Source organism: Anolis carolinensis, chromosome 5 (assembly GCF_035594765.1).
Source record: "Anolis carolinensis isolate JA03-04 chromosome 5, rAnoCar3.1.pri, whole genome shotgun sequence".
Taxonomy (NCBI): domain Eukaryota; kingdom Metazoa; phylum Chordata; class Lepidosauria; order Squamata; family Dactyloidae; genus Anolis; species Anolis carolinensis.
This window is the reverse complement of record NC_085845.1, coordinates 182,835,438-182,848,741: the sequence shown is the minus strand read 5'-3', so window position 1 is coordinate 182,848,741 and position 13,304 is coordinate 182,835,438. Positions and strand designations below refer to the sequence as shown.

Below are 13,304 nucleotides of genomic sequence, written 5' to 3'. Positions count from 1 at the left end.
TATAACTTTAAAAATGAATCAATAAATTAAAGTTATCCTGCATCCTGGAACTCTGTGCTCTATACAATTAGCTATGGCATTTCCCTAAGGGTTAATTCATATCAGTTTCTCTATCACGCCAAATTTAGAAATACTATTTCTGATTCAGTTGGTAGCGCCCTTTGGCATAACATATGCAGCCACTATTAAATTCATTGAGAAGTTTCATTCTTTTGATTTTACATCTTTTGAATAACTTAATTCAACTAATGGGTAAATGTTGTTTCTTGCTCACTGGCTGCCTCCAGTTAATGTACTTTTCAAAATAATAAATTGCAAACATTGTTTTTACTGCTGCTGTTATATGCTTTCACCTTATGGCAACCTCAGAGTTATTCTGAGAAAGTTTGCCATTACCTTCCTCTAAGGATGAGAAAGTGTGACTTGCCCAATGTGACCCAGAAGGTTTCCAAGTCAGAATGGGTATATGAACCCTGGCCTCCTGGGTTCTAGACCAACACCCAAATCACTACACCATGTTTTTATTTATTTTGTGTCAAAGGCATTGCATAATAAATACTGTAGGTTTAAAAGTGATGAAATAAAGGAAATCACAAGCAACTAAATAGTTTTAGACCAAAAGTGGGCCATAGCAACCGTATTGTCCGTGGCTTTAAATAGTTCCTCCTCGGTACAACATGCTGACTCAACTGGAAAACTACTAGAACAAGAAAACAATAGATTGATTAACTGATTTAATTAACTGTACCATAAAATTACCTAACTAAACAGAAAACAAAAGCTAGGGAAAAATAAATTGCATAGGTCTTCTCCAGCAAGAATAATTCATTCTTTCCTCCTGCAAAATTACTAGTCTGTTCCCAAAAGTTTTTTCCAGTAAAGGATATCCCACACTAACCTTCCGTGCTCCATCTTCAAGTTCATCTTGGGGCAAATCAGGATTTCTCTCCACATGGAGGTTCCAGCGGTCCAACTGGACAATGGTTCCATCTTCTACATGGCAGAGGATTTTTGCAACAGGTTCATCTGTATATCCCTGAAGGGAAGGCAGAACAATAGTCAGGAGTAAATAATTGATATCCATTTGTGTACGTGCAACAGTGCAAAGACCTGATCAGAACAGACAGCATTGCTATCCAAAGATTGGTCATGGTCTCCATTAATGGAACCATCTTTCAAGTCATACAAAAATTACTATTCTACAAAAAATTTCAAAAAATGTAGCACTGTGAAATAATAGGTCTAAGTCTTTAAAAGAATATTGAAAAGCTTGATTAGGAGCAGAGATGAAGGCACACACTGAGAAAATGCCAACTACTAGTAAGCATTTGGTTCTCTAGATGTTTTGGTCTACAGTCCCACTGAGAATGGTGACTGTACGGGTTGTAGTCCAAAGCATCTGGAGAACCAAAGAACCCTTGACTCCATTTTATTAGTAAGGCCAGGCATTACATCTAATGGGTCTCTCCAAACATAGCATGTAATATGCTTACCCCTCCCCAGTTGAGGGTGCGAGCAAGATCATTCCCAGTACCAAGTGGAAGAACAGCAACAGGAGGTTGGGGATTCAGCTGCAACTCATCCAGGATGGAAAGGATCCAGCCCACCTAAACACCAGGAAAGGAAATGAGAGAGCATCGAATGCAAACAAAGCAGAAGCTGATGAGATTAGCTTCTTAATATGCTAGGTCAGTAGTTCCCAAACATTAGTCTTTCAGATGCTTTGGATTTCACCTCCCAGAATTCCCAACTGTTGGTCCAGTTGGCTGGGCCTTCTGCAAATTGAGATCCAAAACACCAAAGTTTGAGAATGACTTATTCTAAACCATACCATTTATTGTTCTGACTTCTTTGTTTGTAGAAAGGCTAGCATTATTTGTGGATCATGGAAATCTGTGGTCCAAAGACACATTTGGACAGAGTTTTGGGATGACAAAACAAAGTGGAGAATCGTGCACACAGCCTTGAGTTACCACTATGACAGGCTGAATGTAAACTTAATAAATACATGACATTAAATATCCTTCTCCTTCCCCTTCTCTCTGCCACTGTTATGATTGAGCCTCATGGCTCTGTTACTGACAGACGTGGGCGTAAGACTCCTCGAGAGTCAGATACTCTCGAGGAGCGAGAGAGAAAAAGACTGCGAGACATATTTGCAGCACCATCTGACGAGGAGTCTTTCGAAGGGTTTACGGAGAGAATGGAGGAGGGGCTGGTTAGCTCAGAGGAGGATGAGATGGATTGGACTCGGGTAAGGGAGGAAGTGGGTGCCACTGGCCATGATGGGACAGAAGATGAATGGGGACCTTCAGGATTAGACCCATGGTTTAGCTGGAGGGATGGGACGGGATCCACAGCTGGAGATGCTGTTGGGCGTAGTCAGAGGTGTTCCAGCTCTGACGAGGAAAGTGATGAGGAAACGCCCGGGTTAAGGAGGACAGCTGACAGTGATGAAGATTTGTAACTGGCATAAAATGGGGCTTGGGAGCAATTGCAAATTGCGTTGGGCAAGGTAATCTGGGCAAACGCTTGGGATCCGTGTGTGTGTGGGACGCTTCCCTGAAGACTTGTGTGCTTTCCTGTGCTGTGACGTAAGTTGATTGGAATCCAGGGTCAGACGGCGGGAGGGATTGTGTGGGCATTTGTTTGTGCAAACCTGTGCTTACTCTTATTAGCTTGACCCTCCGTCGTCTTCTTGACGGACGCCATCTCCTGCTTTGAGAACTCGGACTGAACTGACCACGGCTTGTCTTTCCCCCCTTCTTGGACTTGGAAAAACTACAAACGTCTGCTTCTGGCTTTGATCTACGGAACGGAACTGGTCTACTCAACTGCTACAATCCTTGGCTGATTTACTCGTGTTGGAGATCCTGTCTGCTGTGTGTGTGGGGGAGCGACGCAAGTTACTCTAAGCACAGTGTTGGCAGCAGAGAGGAATCTGCTGCCAATTAGTTGCATTCTTTGTATCTTTTGTTCCTTGGCTTTCGTTTCGTTTATACCCAGGCTGAAGAAAGCAGTTTGTTTTTACCCGGATTAAACTCCGGTTTAATCCGGTTTATCTTTTGAACATTTACTTTTGCCCCTTTTTGCTCCTAAAGGCAAAAACTGCCTGGCCCTTGTGTTTTACGGGCATTTTTGAGTTCTGTAATCTAATAAACTCTGTTACTTTGAATCTTGTGGCGTTCTGTCCTTGACAGATTGCCCAACGCCCATAAAAAGTTTATTGCAGCAATAAACCCGTCAGGAAGACGATGGATGAGTTAAGGGCCAAAGTAGACCAATTGCAAACGGCTTTTACCGTTAGCCAAACAGCTCAGGCTGTGAAAGGACATGTTTTGACTCCTGAACGCTTTGACGGAACCAGGTGCAAGTTGCCAACCTTTTTGGCACAAGTGGAGCTTTATTTTTCTCAGCTCAGTGCTCATGCTTTTCCTACAGACACTAGCAAGGTGGCCTTTATTTTGAGTTTGTTGACCGGTCCCGCAGGACAATGGGCCACTAATTTAATTTTGGGAAATGACCCAGTCAAGGACAATTTGAATAATTTCAAAAAGTTGTTAACTGATACTTTTGGGGATCCTCTCCGCACGGAGAACGCTGGGTGGGCTCTGTATCGGTTGAAACAGGGAAAGGGGACTGTTTTGGATTACTTAAATAAGTTTAACCTGTATCGCCACCAGCTGGATTGGGGGGAAAATGCATTCATGCTTTTATTTACTGCCGGGTTAAGTGATATGCTCCAGGATGAATTAGCACGCTTGGAGCCGGCTGAAAGCTGGGACGCCTTAGTAGCTAAGGTGCTGCGTTTAGACGCAAGGTTCGAGGCTCGTAAACACTCAAAAGCAATGTGTGCGCCACCCATGCATGTAACCAGGGCACCTGTGGTGATGGGGGAAGAGCCCATGGAGCTTGGGGTCTTTAAAAAGCTGCCTACAGAGGAAAAGAGCCGTAGGAGGCAGCTGGGCTTGTGTTTGTACTGTGGGAATGCTGGGCATTTTGCCAAAAATTGTAATGTGAAACCTTCCCAGCTTTCGGGAAAAGGCCAGCCCTAGTGCGACGTGAGTCCAACGCACTAGGGCTCCTCAAGCAGTCAACTGAGGGGAGGAAGCATGTTTTCGTACCCATTACATTATCTGTTGGGGGAAGGGAACTTGTTTCTACTTTGGCACTGCTGGACTCAGGGGCTACGGTCTCCTATGTAGATATTGAGTTTGCTAAGAAGCATGGCATTCCTAGAGTGCGCAAGGCATGCGACGTGTGGGTGGAAGGAGCAGATGGGAGACTGCTGGAGACTGGGGTGGTTAACCATGAAACCTCAGCAGTAACGTGGGAGGTGCAGGGAGTAACGGGAACATTTGTGTGGGATATTACGAGCTTGCCTAGATATGATGTGATCCTGGGGATGGATTGGCTAGCTGTAGTAAACCCACAAGTAGATTGGGCAACACGTAAAGTGATCTTAAAGAGGCAGGACTGTTGCACTCTAAATGTTACTCATTCTGATATGGAGGGAGTGCCTGCTGAGTATGGGGAGTTCTCTGATGTATTTTGTAAAAGAGAAGCGGACAAATTACCACCGCACAGGCCATATGATTGCGCCATCAAGTTGGCAGAAGGTGCGAAACTGCCAGCAGGGAGGCTGTATGCCTTGACTGTACCGGAAAGGCAAGCTTTGCGGGAGTTTCTAGATGAAAATTTAGCCAAGGGGTTTATTCGCCCATCTAGTTCTCCAACTGCGGCACCAGTATTCTTTGTAGCCAAAAAGACTGGGGAACTTAGGCTGGTCTGTGACTATCGGATCCTAAACAAATACACCATTCGGGATAGGTACCCGCTCCCTTTAATCTCGGAACTGTTATCAAGGGTGCAAGGGGCTAAGGTCTTTACCAAGCTTGACCTGCGGGGGGCCTATAACTTAATCCGTATACGGGAAGGGGATGAATGGAAGACGGCATTTAACACGTGTTTCGGATGCCACGAGTTCCGAGTCATGCCTTTTGGGCTTTGTAATGCTCCTGCGGTATTCCAGAGGTTCATGAACGATGTGTTCAGGGACCTAATTGACCAATTTTTAGTGATTTATTTGGATGATATCTTGATTTTTTCTAAGGACGAGAAAGAACATCGTCAACATGTCAAGCAGGTTCTGCACCGACTGCGGGCTAATGGGCTTTTCGCCAAGGCTTCCAAGTGCGTCTTTCATGTGCCTGAAGTGGAGTTCCTAGGTCATGTAGTGTCAGGTAGGGAACTTAAAATGGACCCACATAAGGTTGACGCCGTCAACTCATGGCAGGAGCTGAAGACTAAGAAGGATGTACAAAGGTTCTTGGGTTTCGCTAATTACTACCGGGAGTTTATTCCGAATTTTGCAAAGCTCACGGTACCTTTGACGCAGCTTCTGCGCAAGAAACAGCCATTTGTGTGGGGGCGGGAAGCTCACGAGGCGTTTCTACAACTAAAGTCTAGTTTTCAATCGGACAACATACTAACCCATCCTGATGTTGACAAACCGTTCGTGGTAGAAGCGGACGCTTCTAGCTATGCGTTGGGGGCTGTATTGTCTCAGAAGGATTCCTCAGGGACCTTGCGTCCCTGTGGATTTTACTCGCGGCAACTAACACCCTTCGAGCAGAACTATACCATATGGGAGAAGGAGTTGTTGGCGATTAAGGTGGCGTTTGAGGTGTGGCGGCACTGGCTTGAAGGGGCACGGCACCAGATCGTGGTCAGATCTGATCACAAGAACTTAGAGCACTTGCAAACAGCAAAGAGGTTAAACCAGCGTCAAATCCGCTGGGCTTTGTTTTTCTCCAGGTTTAACTTCAAGGTGCAGTTCGTGGAGGGGAAGGCAAACTTGCGGGCCGATGCTTTATCCCGCAAGCCGGAATTTAAGACCAATGAGCAGGTAGTATGTCAGACCATCTTGCCTACTGCCTCTCTGTGTGTTGTAGATAATGAGCTTGGGTTACATGACCAGATCCTTGAGGCTCAGAAGGATGATGTGTGGACTCAGGAGCAACTGATGCTGCTCTCTGCAGGTAACCGTACCATACTGCCGCATCTCCAGGATCAAGACGGGGTATTGGTGCGTAGGGGGCAGGTTTACGTACCAGTGGGGACCCTCAGGTTGGAGGTGATTAGAGCCCACCATGACGAACCCATGGCTGGGCACTTTGGCAGGTTCAAGACCGTACAGCTTATCACCAGGAGCTACTGGTGGCCAAAGATGCGGCAAGACATTCTGCGCTTTTGTGACAGCTGCGCCGTTTGTCAGCAGAGTAAGACGCCTGTTGGGCGCCCTAGAGGGTTGTTATCGTCTTTACCTGTTCCGGAGAGGCCATGGCAAATCATTTCCATGGATTTTATTTCAGATTTGCCTAAGTCTGGGGGTTATACTTGTATTTGGGTGGTGGTGGATTTATTTAGTAAACTGGCTCATTTTATTCCTTGTTCAACCATTCCGGCGGCCCCTACGTTGGCCTTACTATTTACAAAGCACATATACCGTTTGCACGGAGCACCCGAGGTGATTATTTCAGATAGGGCTCCGCAATTTGTGTCACGCTTTTGGAAACACTTCCATGAGTGTTTGGGGACTAAGTTAAACGTGTCTTCAGCTTTCCATCCGCAAACGGATGGACAGTCGGAACGGGTTAATGGGCTCTTAGAGCAGTATCTGCGTTGTTTTTGTTTAGATCAACCCACGGCTTGGGTAAAGTGGTTACCGGTGGCGGAATTTGCTTACAACAATGCGGTGCACACGTCTAGTCAGCATACGCCATTTGAGCTAACTTATGGTTTTCACCCACGGGGAGGTGTGGCGCCGTCGACCAATGTGGTCTCTTCGGACCCTGTGTACCGCTCTTCGGAAATGGCTGCATTGCATGATGTTGCCCGTCGCTTACTGTTGGAAGCTAAGGCAACGCAAAAGACTCAGGCTGACCGCCACAGGCAGGCAGGGGAGGAGTTGGAAGAAGGGGATTTGGTGTGGTTATCTTCCAAACATATTAAACAGGCTGGGGGAAAGTTTGCGCCTCGGTATTTGGGTCCCTTTCCTATCGTTAAAAAGATTTCTTCTGTTGCGTTTCGTTTGCGTTTACCGTCTAGTTTAAAGGTCCATCCAGTCTTTCATCGTTCGCTGTTGAAACTTGATACCTCTAGTCGTCGTGGTGCTATAGCGGAAGGTATCACTGCCACGTCTCCGCCATCGGGGGAGGAGGCCTTTGTGAGAGGGGATAGTGTTATGATTGAGCCTCATGGCTCTGTTACTGACAGACGTGGGCGTAAGACTCCTCGAGAGTCAGATACTCTCGAGGAGCGAGAGAGAAAAAGACTGCGAGACATATTTGCAGCACCATCTGACGAGGAGTCTTTCGAAGGGTTTACGGAGAGAATGGAGGAGGGGCTGGTTAGCTCAGAGGAGGATGAGATGGATTGGACTCGGGTAAGGGAGGAAGTGGGTGCCACTGGCCATGATGGGACAGAAGATGAATGGGGACCTTCAGGATTAGACCCATGGTTTAGCTGGAGGGATGGGACGGGATCCACAGCTGGAGATGCTGTTGGGCGTAGTCAGAGGTGTTCCAGCTCTGACGAGGAAAGTGATGAGGAAACGCCCGGGTTAAGGAGGACAGCTGACAGTGATGAAGATTTGTAACTGGCATAAAATGGGGCTTGGGAGCAATTGCAAATTGCGTTGGGCAAGGTAATCTGGGCAAACGCTTGGGATCCGTGTGTGTGTGGGACGCTTCCCTGAAGACTTGTGTGCTTTCCTGTGCTGTGACGTAAGTTGATTGGAATCCAGGGTCAGACGGCGGGAGGGATTGTGTGGGCATTTGTTTGTGCAAACCTGTGCTTACTCTTATTAGCTTGACCCTCCGTCGTCTTCTTGACGGACGCCATCTCCTGCTTTGAGAACTCGGACTGAACTGACCACGGCTTGTCTTTCCCCCCTTCTTGGACTTGGAAAAACTACAAACGTCTGCTTCTGGCTTTGATCTACGGAACGGAACTGGTCTACTCAACTGCTACAATCCTTGGCTGATTTACTCGTGTTGGAGATCCTGTCTGCTGTGTGTGTGGGGGAGCGACGCAAGTTACTCTAAGCACAGTGTTGGCAGCAGAGAGGAATCTGCTGCCAATTAGTTGCATTCTTTGTATCTTTTGTTCCTTGGCTTTCGTTTCGTTTATACCCAGGCTGAAGAAAGCAGTTTGTTTTTACCCGGATTAAACTCCGGTTTAATCCGGTTTATCTTTTGAACATTTACTTTTGCCCCTTTTTGCTCCTAAAGGCAAAAACTGCCTGGCCCTTGTGTTTTACGGGCATTTTTGAGTTCTGTAATCTAATAAACTCTGTTACTTTGAATCTTGTGGCGTTCTGTCCTTGACAGCCACCTACTTACACACAAACTCATTCTGAAAATTTCCATTATTCACCAAATTGAAAACATACAGGCACAAGAATTATGTCAGTAATTTTCCACAGGTCATACTTAGCAGAACTTTCAGTGATAAGGGGATTTAAATAACGCATCAAGAAAAGGCCCAGTATGTGAGCTACTATCACCCTAAATATATCACAGTCCCAATCCAAATCATTTTTTTCTGTCCTGGGACCAAAGAAATAAGAATCTAGGAGTTCTAATGGTAGAAAATGTCGCACCTCACTATGACTTTGTGAAGACAAAATGGAACTTTCCTATACTTTATGAAGTATATTATTATGAAGTACTGTTGCCAAAAGCTTTGCTTGCTCTTTACAATTTGGGTTAGGATACCTTCTAATATGAAAGGCTGAGTAAAATAATAGAGTATGGAGAGGGCAACTAGCAGACCTCCATTTATGCCTGGTCCTCCCCCATCCGCAAAAAAAGTAACACTGAACAGGGCCATTGGCAAATCTTTCACTTTCTGTTTCATTTCAATAATGTAAAATAATATCTGGTCTCATTGAATATTCACCAAATCCATTTGAGCAAGATTTTCATTTCTAGATTTTAATGGCTTTTGGAAGAACGAGACATTCATTTGCTTCAAACATAACCTCAGCAAAGTTAAGCCATATGTCACTCATATTAATGGGAAGGTGCTGCCCCCATTGGCTCAAAATGAGAAATGTAAAGGAAAAAAGGAAGATGGAAACAACAAAGCAAAACTCATTATTATTTTTAATATAGTTGGACTCTGGCCAATATAAATGTCTCCTACTCAACCAAAAATGGGAATGGGAACAGTGGTCATACATATCATGCCAAGAAGCAGGAAAATCACATTTACTGGGGAAAATATGAAAGAGCTAATACAAATAGAAAGGACTTACCGTTCCATCCCCACCACACGCCAAGATTCGCAAATTTGGCATTTTTCTGTACAGTTCAAGTCTATTGGGGAAAAGGTATTACATTTGTAATATATTACAAAGTATATTATAAAAGCAACTTAATGGACTAAATTATAGTTCTTCTGGCGGTTTTTAAACATGAATTTTAAACATATTTCCTTTGTTTAATCTATGTTTTGTGTATTTTAATATGTCTTTTATGGAAATGGAGCTCCAAGTGGTGCAGCGGATTAAATCGCCGAGCTGCTTGTGATGTCTCAGGCACCTTTGGCCCCTGACCCCACAGCCATTGCTGTCCAAAATGAAGATGATTTGGGGTTTTTCCCAAGTGAGCAGGATTCTGTTCCTTTCCAGATGCCTTCTGTTGACATTTTCGTGCCAGAGCCAATTACAGATGGCCTTGAGAAGAAGCCGGCTCTTCCCGGCTCTCCGGAGGAGTTACCGTTCGATAGAAGGGCTTTTCTGAAAACAGACCATTCTCTAAGGCAATCTGTAAGGAGACGTGTCAGATTAGCAGAGCAAGGCAATTGTGGCTGATCCCAGTTCTCTTGGGAAGAATTAGGGAGGCAGGCACCTGGCATGATGTTTTGGAGGTCCAGTTCTCTTGGGAAGTTTTGAGGAGTTTAACACCTGGTTCGGGGGAGCTATGAACTTCAATAAAAGTTGTGCGCAGAGAATCTTCTGTGTGATGGCAACTTAACTTTGGACTAAGAAGTAGCGTCGTCTCTCGTTCCTGATTTCCAAGCGGCCTGATGGTGCGTAGACCGGGTGTTGGTTTACCTTCCTGCCTTGAAGGGACTGCGTTTCAGGTCCTGAACTTACAACTTGCCTTGCCTTGAAACCCTGTTTGGATCATTACTTTTAAAGGACTCTTCCTGCTCTGCTTATTTCCCCACTCAAAACTCAGGTGGAGTTTGAGTGTGTTTCGGTTACTGGATGTTGAACTCTAATATCAGACATAAGACTTTATATTATTGGACTAAAATTGATCTTTTCTGGAAGGTCAATTGCTACTTCTATATAACTGCTTATTTTCATTTGGAACTTTTATTGCTTTAATAAAGATATTATATTGTTATTGGCTGCTGTGTTGGTTCCCAGTGTTCAAGCCGCTTAGGAGTGTTACAATGCTGAACTTGCTGAGCAAAAGGTTGGCGGTTCAAATCTGGGGAGTGGGATAAACTCCCATTGTTAGCCCCAGTTTCTGCCAACCTAGCAGTATTGAAAACATACAAATGTGAGTAGATCAATAGGTACCACTCCGGCGGGAAGGTATCAGCGCTCCATGCAGTCATGCCGGCCACATGACCTTGGAGATGTATATGGACAATGCTGGCTCTTTGACTTAGAAATGAAGATGAGCACAACCCCCAGAGTCGTATACGACTAGACTTAATGTCAGGGGAAAACCTTTATCTTTACCTTTATAGAAATACATTTTAATATGCATATTTTATAGAAATACATTTTAATGTGTGTATTTGTGGTATTTTAACAATGTTTATGTGTTTTAATTATTCCGTAACCCACCTTGGGCCACAAAGAGAAGCGGGTAAGAAATAAAATGATTATTATTATTATCATTATTACTATTATTAAATAAGTAGGTTTGAAAAGTATGATTTAAGACAGTTTATTATTCAGCTTGTAATCAATAAATAAACTGCTGCTTATATTACAACCAATGAACAAGGAACTCTTGCACGTGACATAACCCAGCAGTGAGCACTAAGCACAAATGATATGTGCTATTGATCTTCAGTAAAATCACTGGACAAAGACAGAAGAGTAGTGAAGCCATTGTTATATAACACTATGTAACGCGATTTTTGTTCCTTGGTTATAAATATCTTAATTGGTTCTTTCGTTAAAACATGAGAAAAGTTTGTAATAGCACATTTTGCTATAGTTTTCAATGAATATCTCATACCACCTCATCACACAAGGGGCTTTTGGCCTGTTACAATGCTGGGGCTCCTCTTCAGGGACAGATACAGTCTAACACCATCACATGAAGGCTGTGGCCCCACTGCATTGATAGCTGAAGTGGCAAGGAAACATTGCAAAAAGCTTCCTCATCAACCATGGTAAGAATCAACTTTTGAGTAGCTTCGACTGAACTACCCGTAGTTTTTGGCCTTTCCCCTGTCTGATGCGGCAATGCACAGTGCCACACTTTCCTGTATCTAATGGGAGAAGGGATAGGGTGCCAACACTCCTTGCCCTGATGCTCCCATGTGATGTGGAAAGGAGGGAGGGCGAGCGGGTAACACAGTGGGAAGGTATCCGTATGAAGAGGTCCATATTATATCAACCAATTCAACTCAATTTGTAGCAGTCACAAAAACAAAATTTCTGGAATATAACAACTACTTTCAAAGTAAGTATCACACAATTAAACAGAAAATAACACTTTCAAACCAGGAACAGAAATTTTCTGTTTTCTGAGGAACCCTCAATTTATTTATTTTTACATAGTGTAATCTAAAGAATTTGGGGGGTGGCTTGATGTTGAGTGGGCAAGATCTGCTCAAAAGACCTGCTCCTGATAGAAATGAAAAGAGACAGAAATTCGAATTAGTTAAAAGACAAGCATGGGCACCTGTATTTTGGACTCTCCCTGAGGGTGTCACAACAGAGTCTTCGTGATGAAGGCCTGCACTGCAAAATGCATCCCCACATCACTGGATGTAGCACCTGATTCTGTACACAGAGGATGATCAGCGTCTATATTTATTTTGCTATATAGCTTGACCCTTGACCATCCTTTTCATTAAAACAGTGTTTTGGCATTAACCAAGGTAAAGGCATGTACAGTAGAGTCTCACTTATCCAAGCTAAACGGGTAGGCAGAAGCTTGGATAAGCGAATATCTTGGATAATAAGGAGGGATTAAGGAAAAGCCTATTAAACATCAAATTAGGTTATGATTTTACAAATTAAGCACCAAAACATCATGTTTTACAACAAATTTGACAGAAAAAGCAGTTCAATACGCAGTAACGTTATGTTGTAATTACTGTATTTACGAATTTAGCACCAAAATATCACGATATATTGAAAACACTGACTACAAAAATGGCTTGGATAATCCAGAAACTTGGATAAGTGAGGCTTGGATAAGTGAGACTCTACTGTATTTACAAAATCCACAAAGAAATTGTGCCGATTGGTATTTTTGTGGGATCACAAACACAATTTCTTGCCTGAATTACTAGGTATCTCAGAGACATTGCACTTGTGCTAACAGGTTCCAATATTACTTTGGTAATTCAAAAATAGATAGGATCTTCAAACATGATTTATAACTGTGAAGAAGATAGACCCTACCTGCCTCCTAGTGGCTACCAACCTAGCAATAATAAAACCCCAGGGAATGGTAACAGGGTTCTTGTTTCATTTCAGCAAACTGTACAATATTGTCTGATAGGTCTTTCTTTTTAAAGGAGAGTCTATCAATAAACTATAAAAACAAACTATTCCTCATGTTATTTCATAAATAAGCTGCAGAATAAGCTATAATACTTTTAAAAGTTTGTATTACTTTATGAAGCTTGGAAGGACATCTGCCAATTATTGCCTTGGCAATGCCAATCTTCCTTGTCACTTTCGTTCATGCATTTTTAAACAAAGTACAGAATAGTCAACAACTGATGTTGTTCGGTATGCTTAAGAGGCAATCTAGCAACAGTACAAGAGCACCATCTTGTGGCACTGGAAAATAAGCTCAGGGCTGTTTGGGATAAGAAGAAGGTCTAAGAATTCAAGCTCTCAAATAGCTACATAGAAGCCGTGCAATATTGGGGCCATAGAGAGTGTAGAAGGAGAGTTTAACCTTCTCCCTCTGCTATAGTCTTGGCAATAAAAATATCTCTGAATCTGGTGTTTGCTTTTGCATTTCAAGGAAAGCCTCCACCACTGGCACCAAAAGAAGCTTCTCCCTTGAAAAGCAGAATCAAAG

At 43.6% G+C, this 13,304-nt stretch overlaps 1 protein-coding gene across 1 annotated transcript in view; it reads right to left on the bottom strand.

The window, feature by feature from the left end:
- The window catches only part of dgki (diacylglycerol kinase iota), a 287,280-nt gene that overhangs the window by 120,793 nt on the left and 153,183 nt on the right, over window positions 1-13,304 (bottom strand). The window contains 3 exon segments of the mRNA XM_062983094.1: window positions 899-1,036; window positions 1,494-1,607; window positions 9,323-9,383. Of these exon segments, the coding sequence (XP_062839164.1) occupies window positions 899-1,036; window positions 1,494-1,607; window positions 9,323-9,383 (313 nt within the window).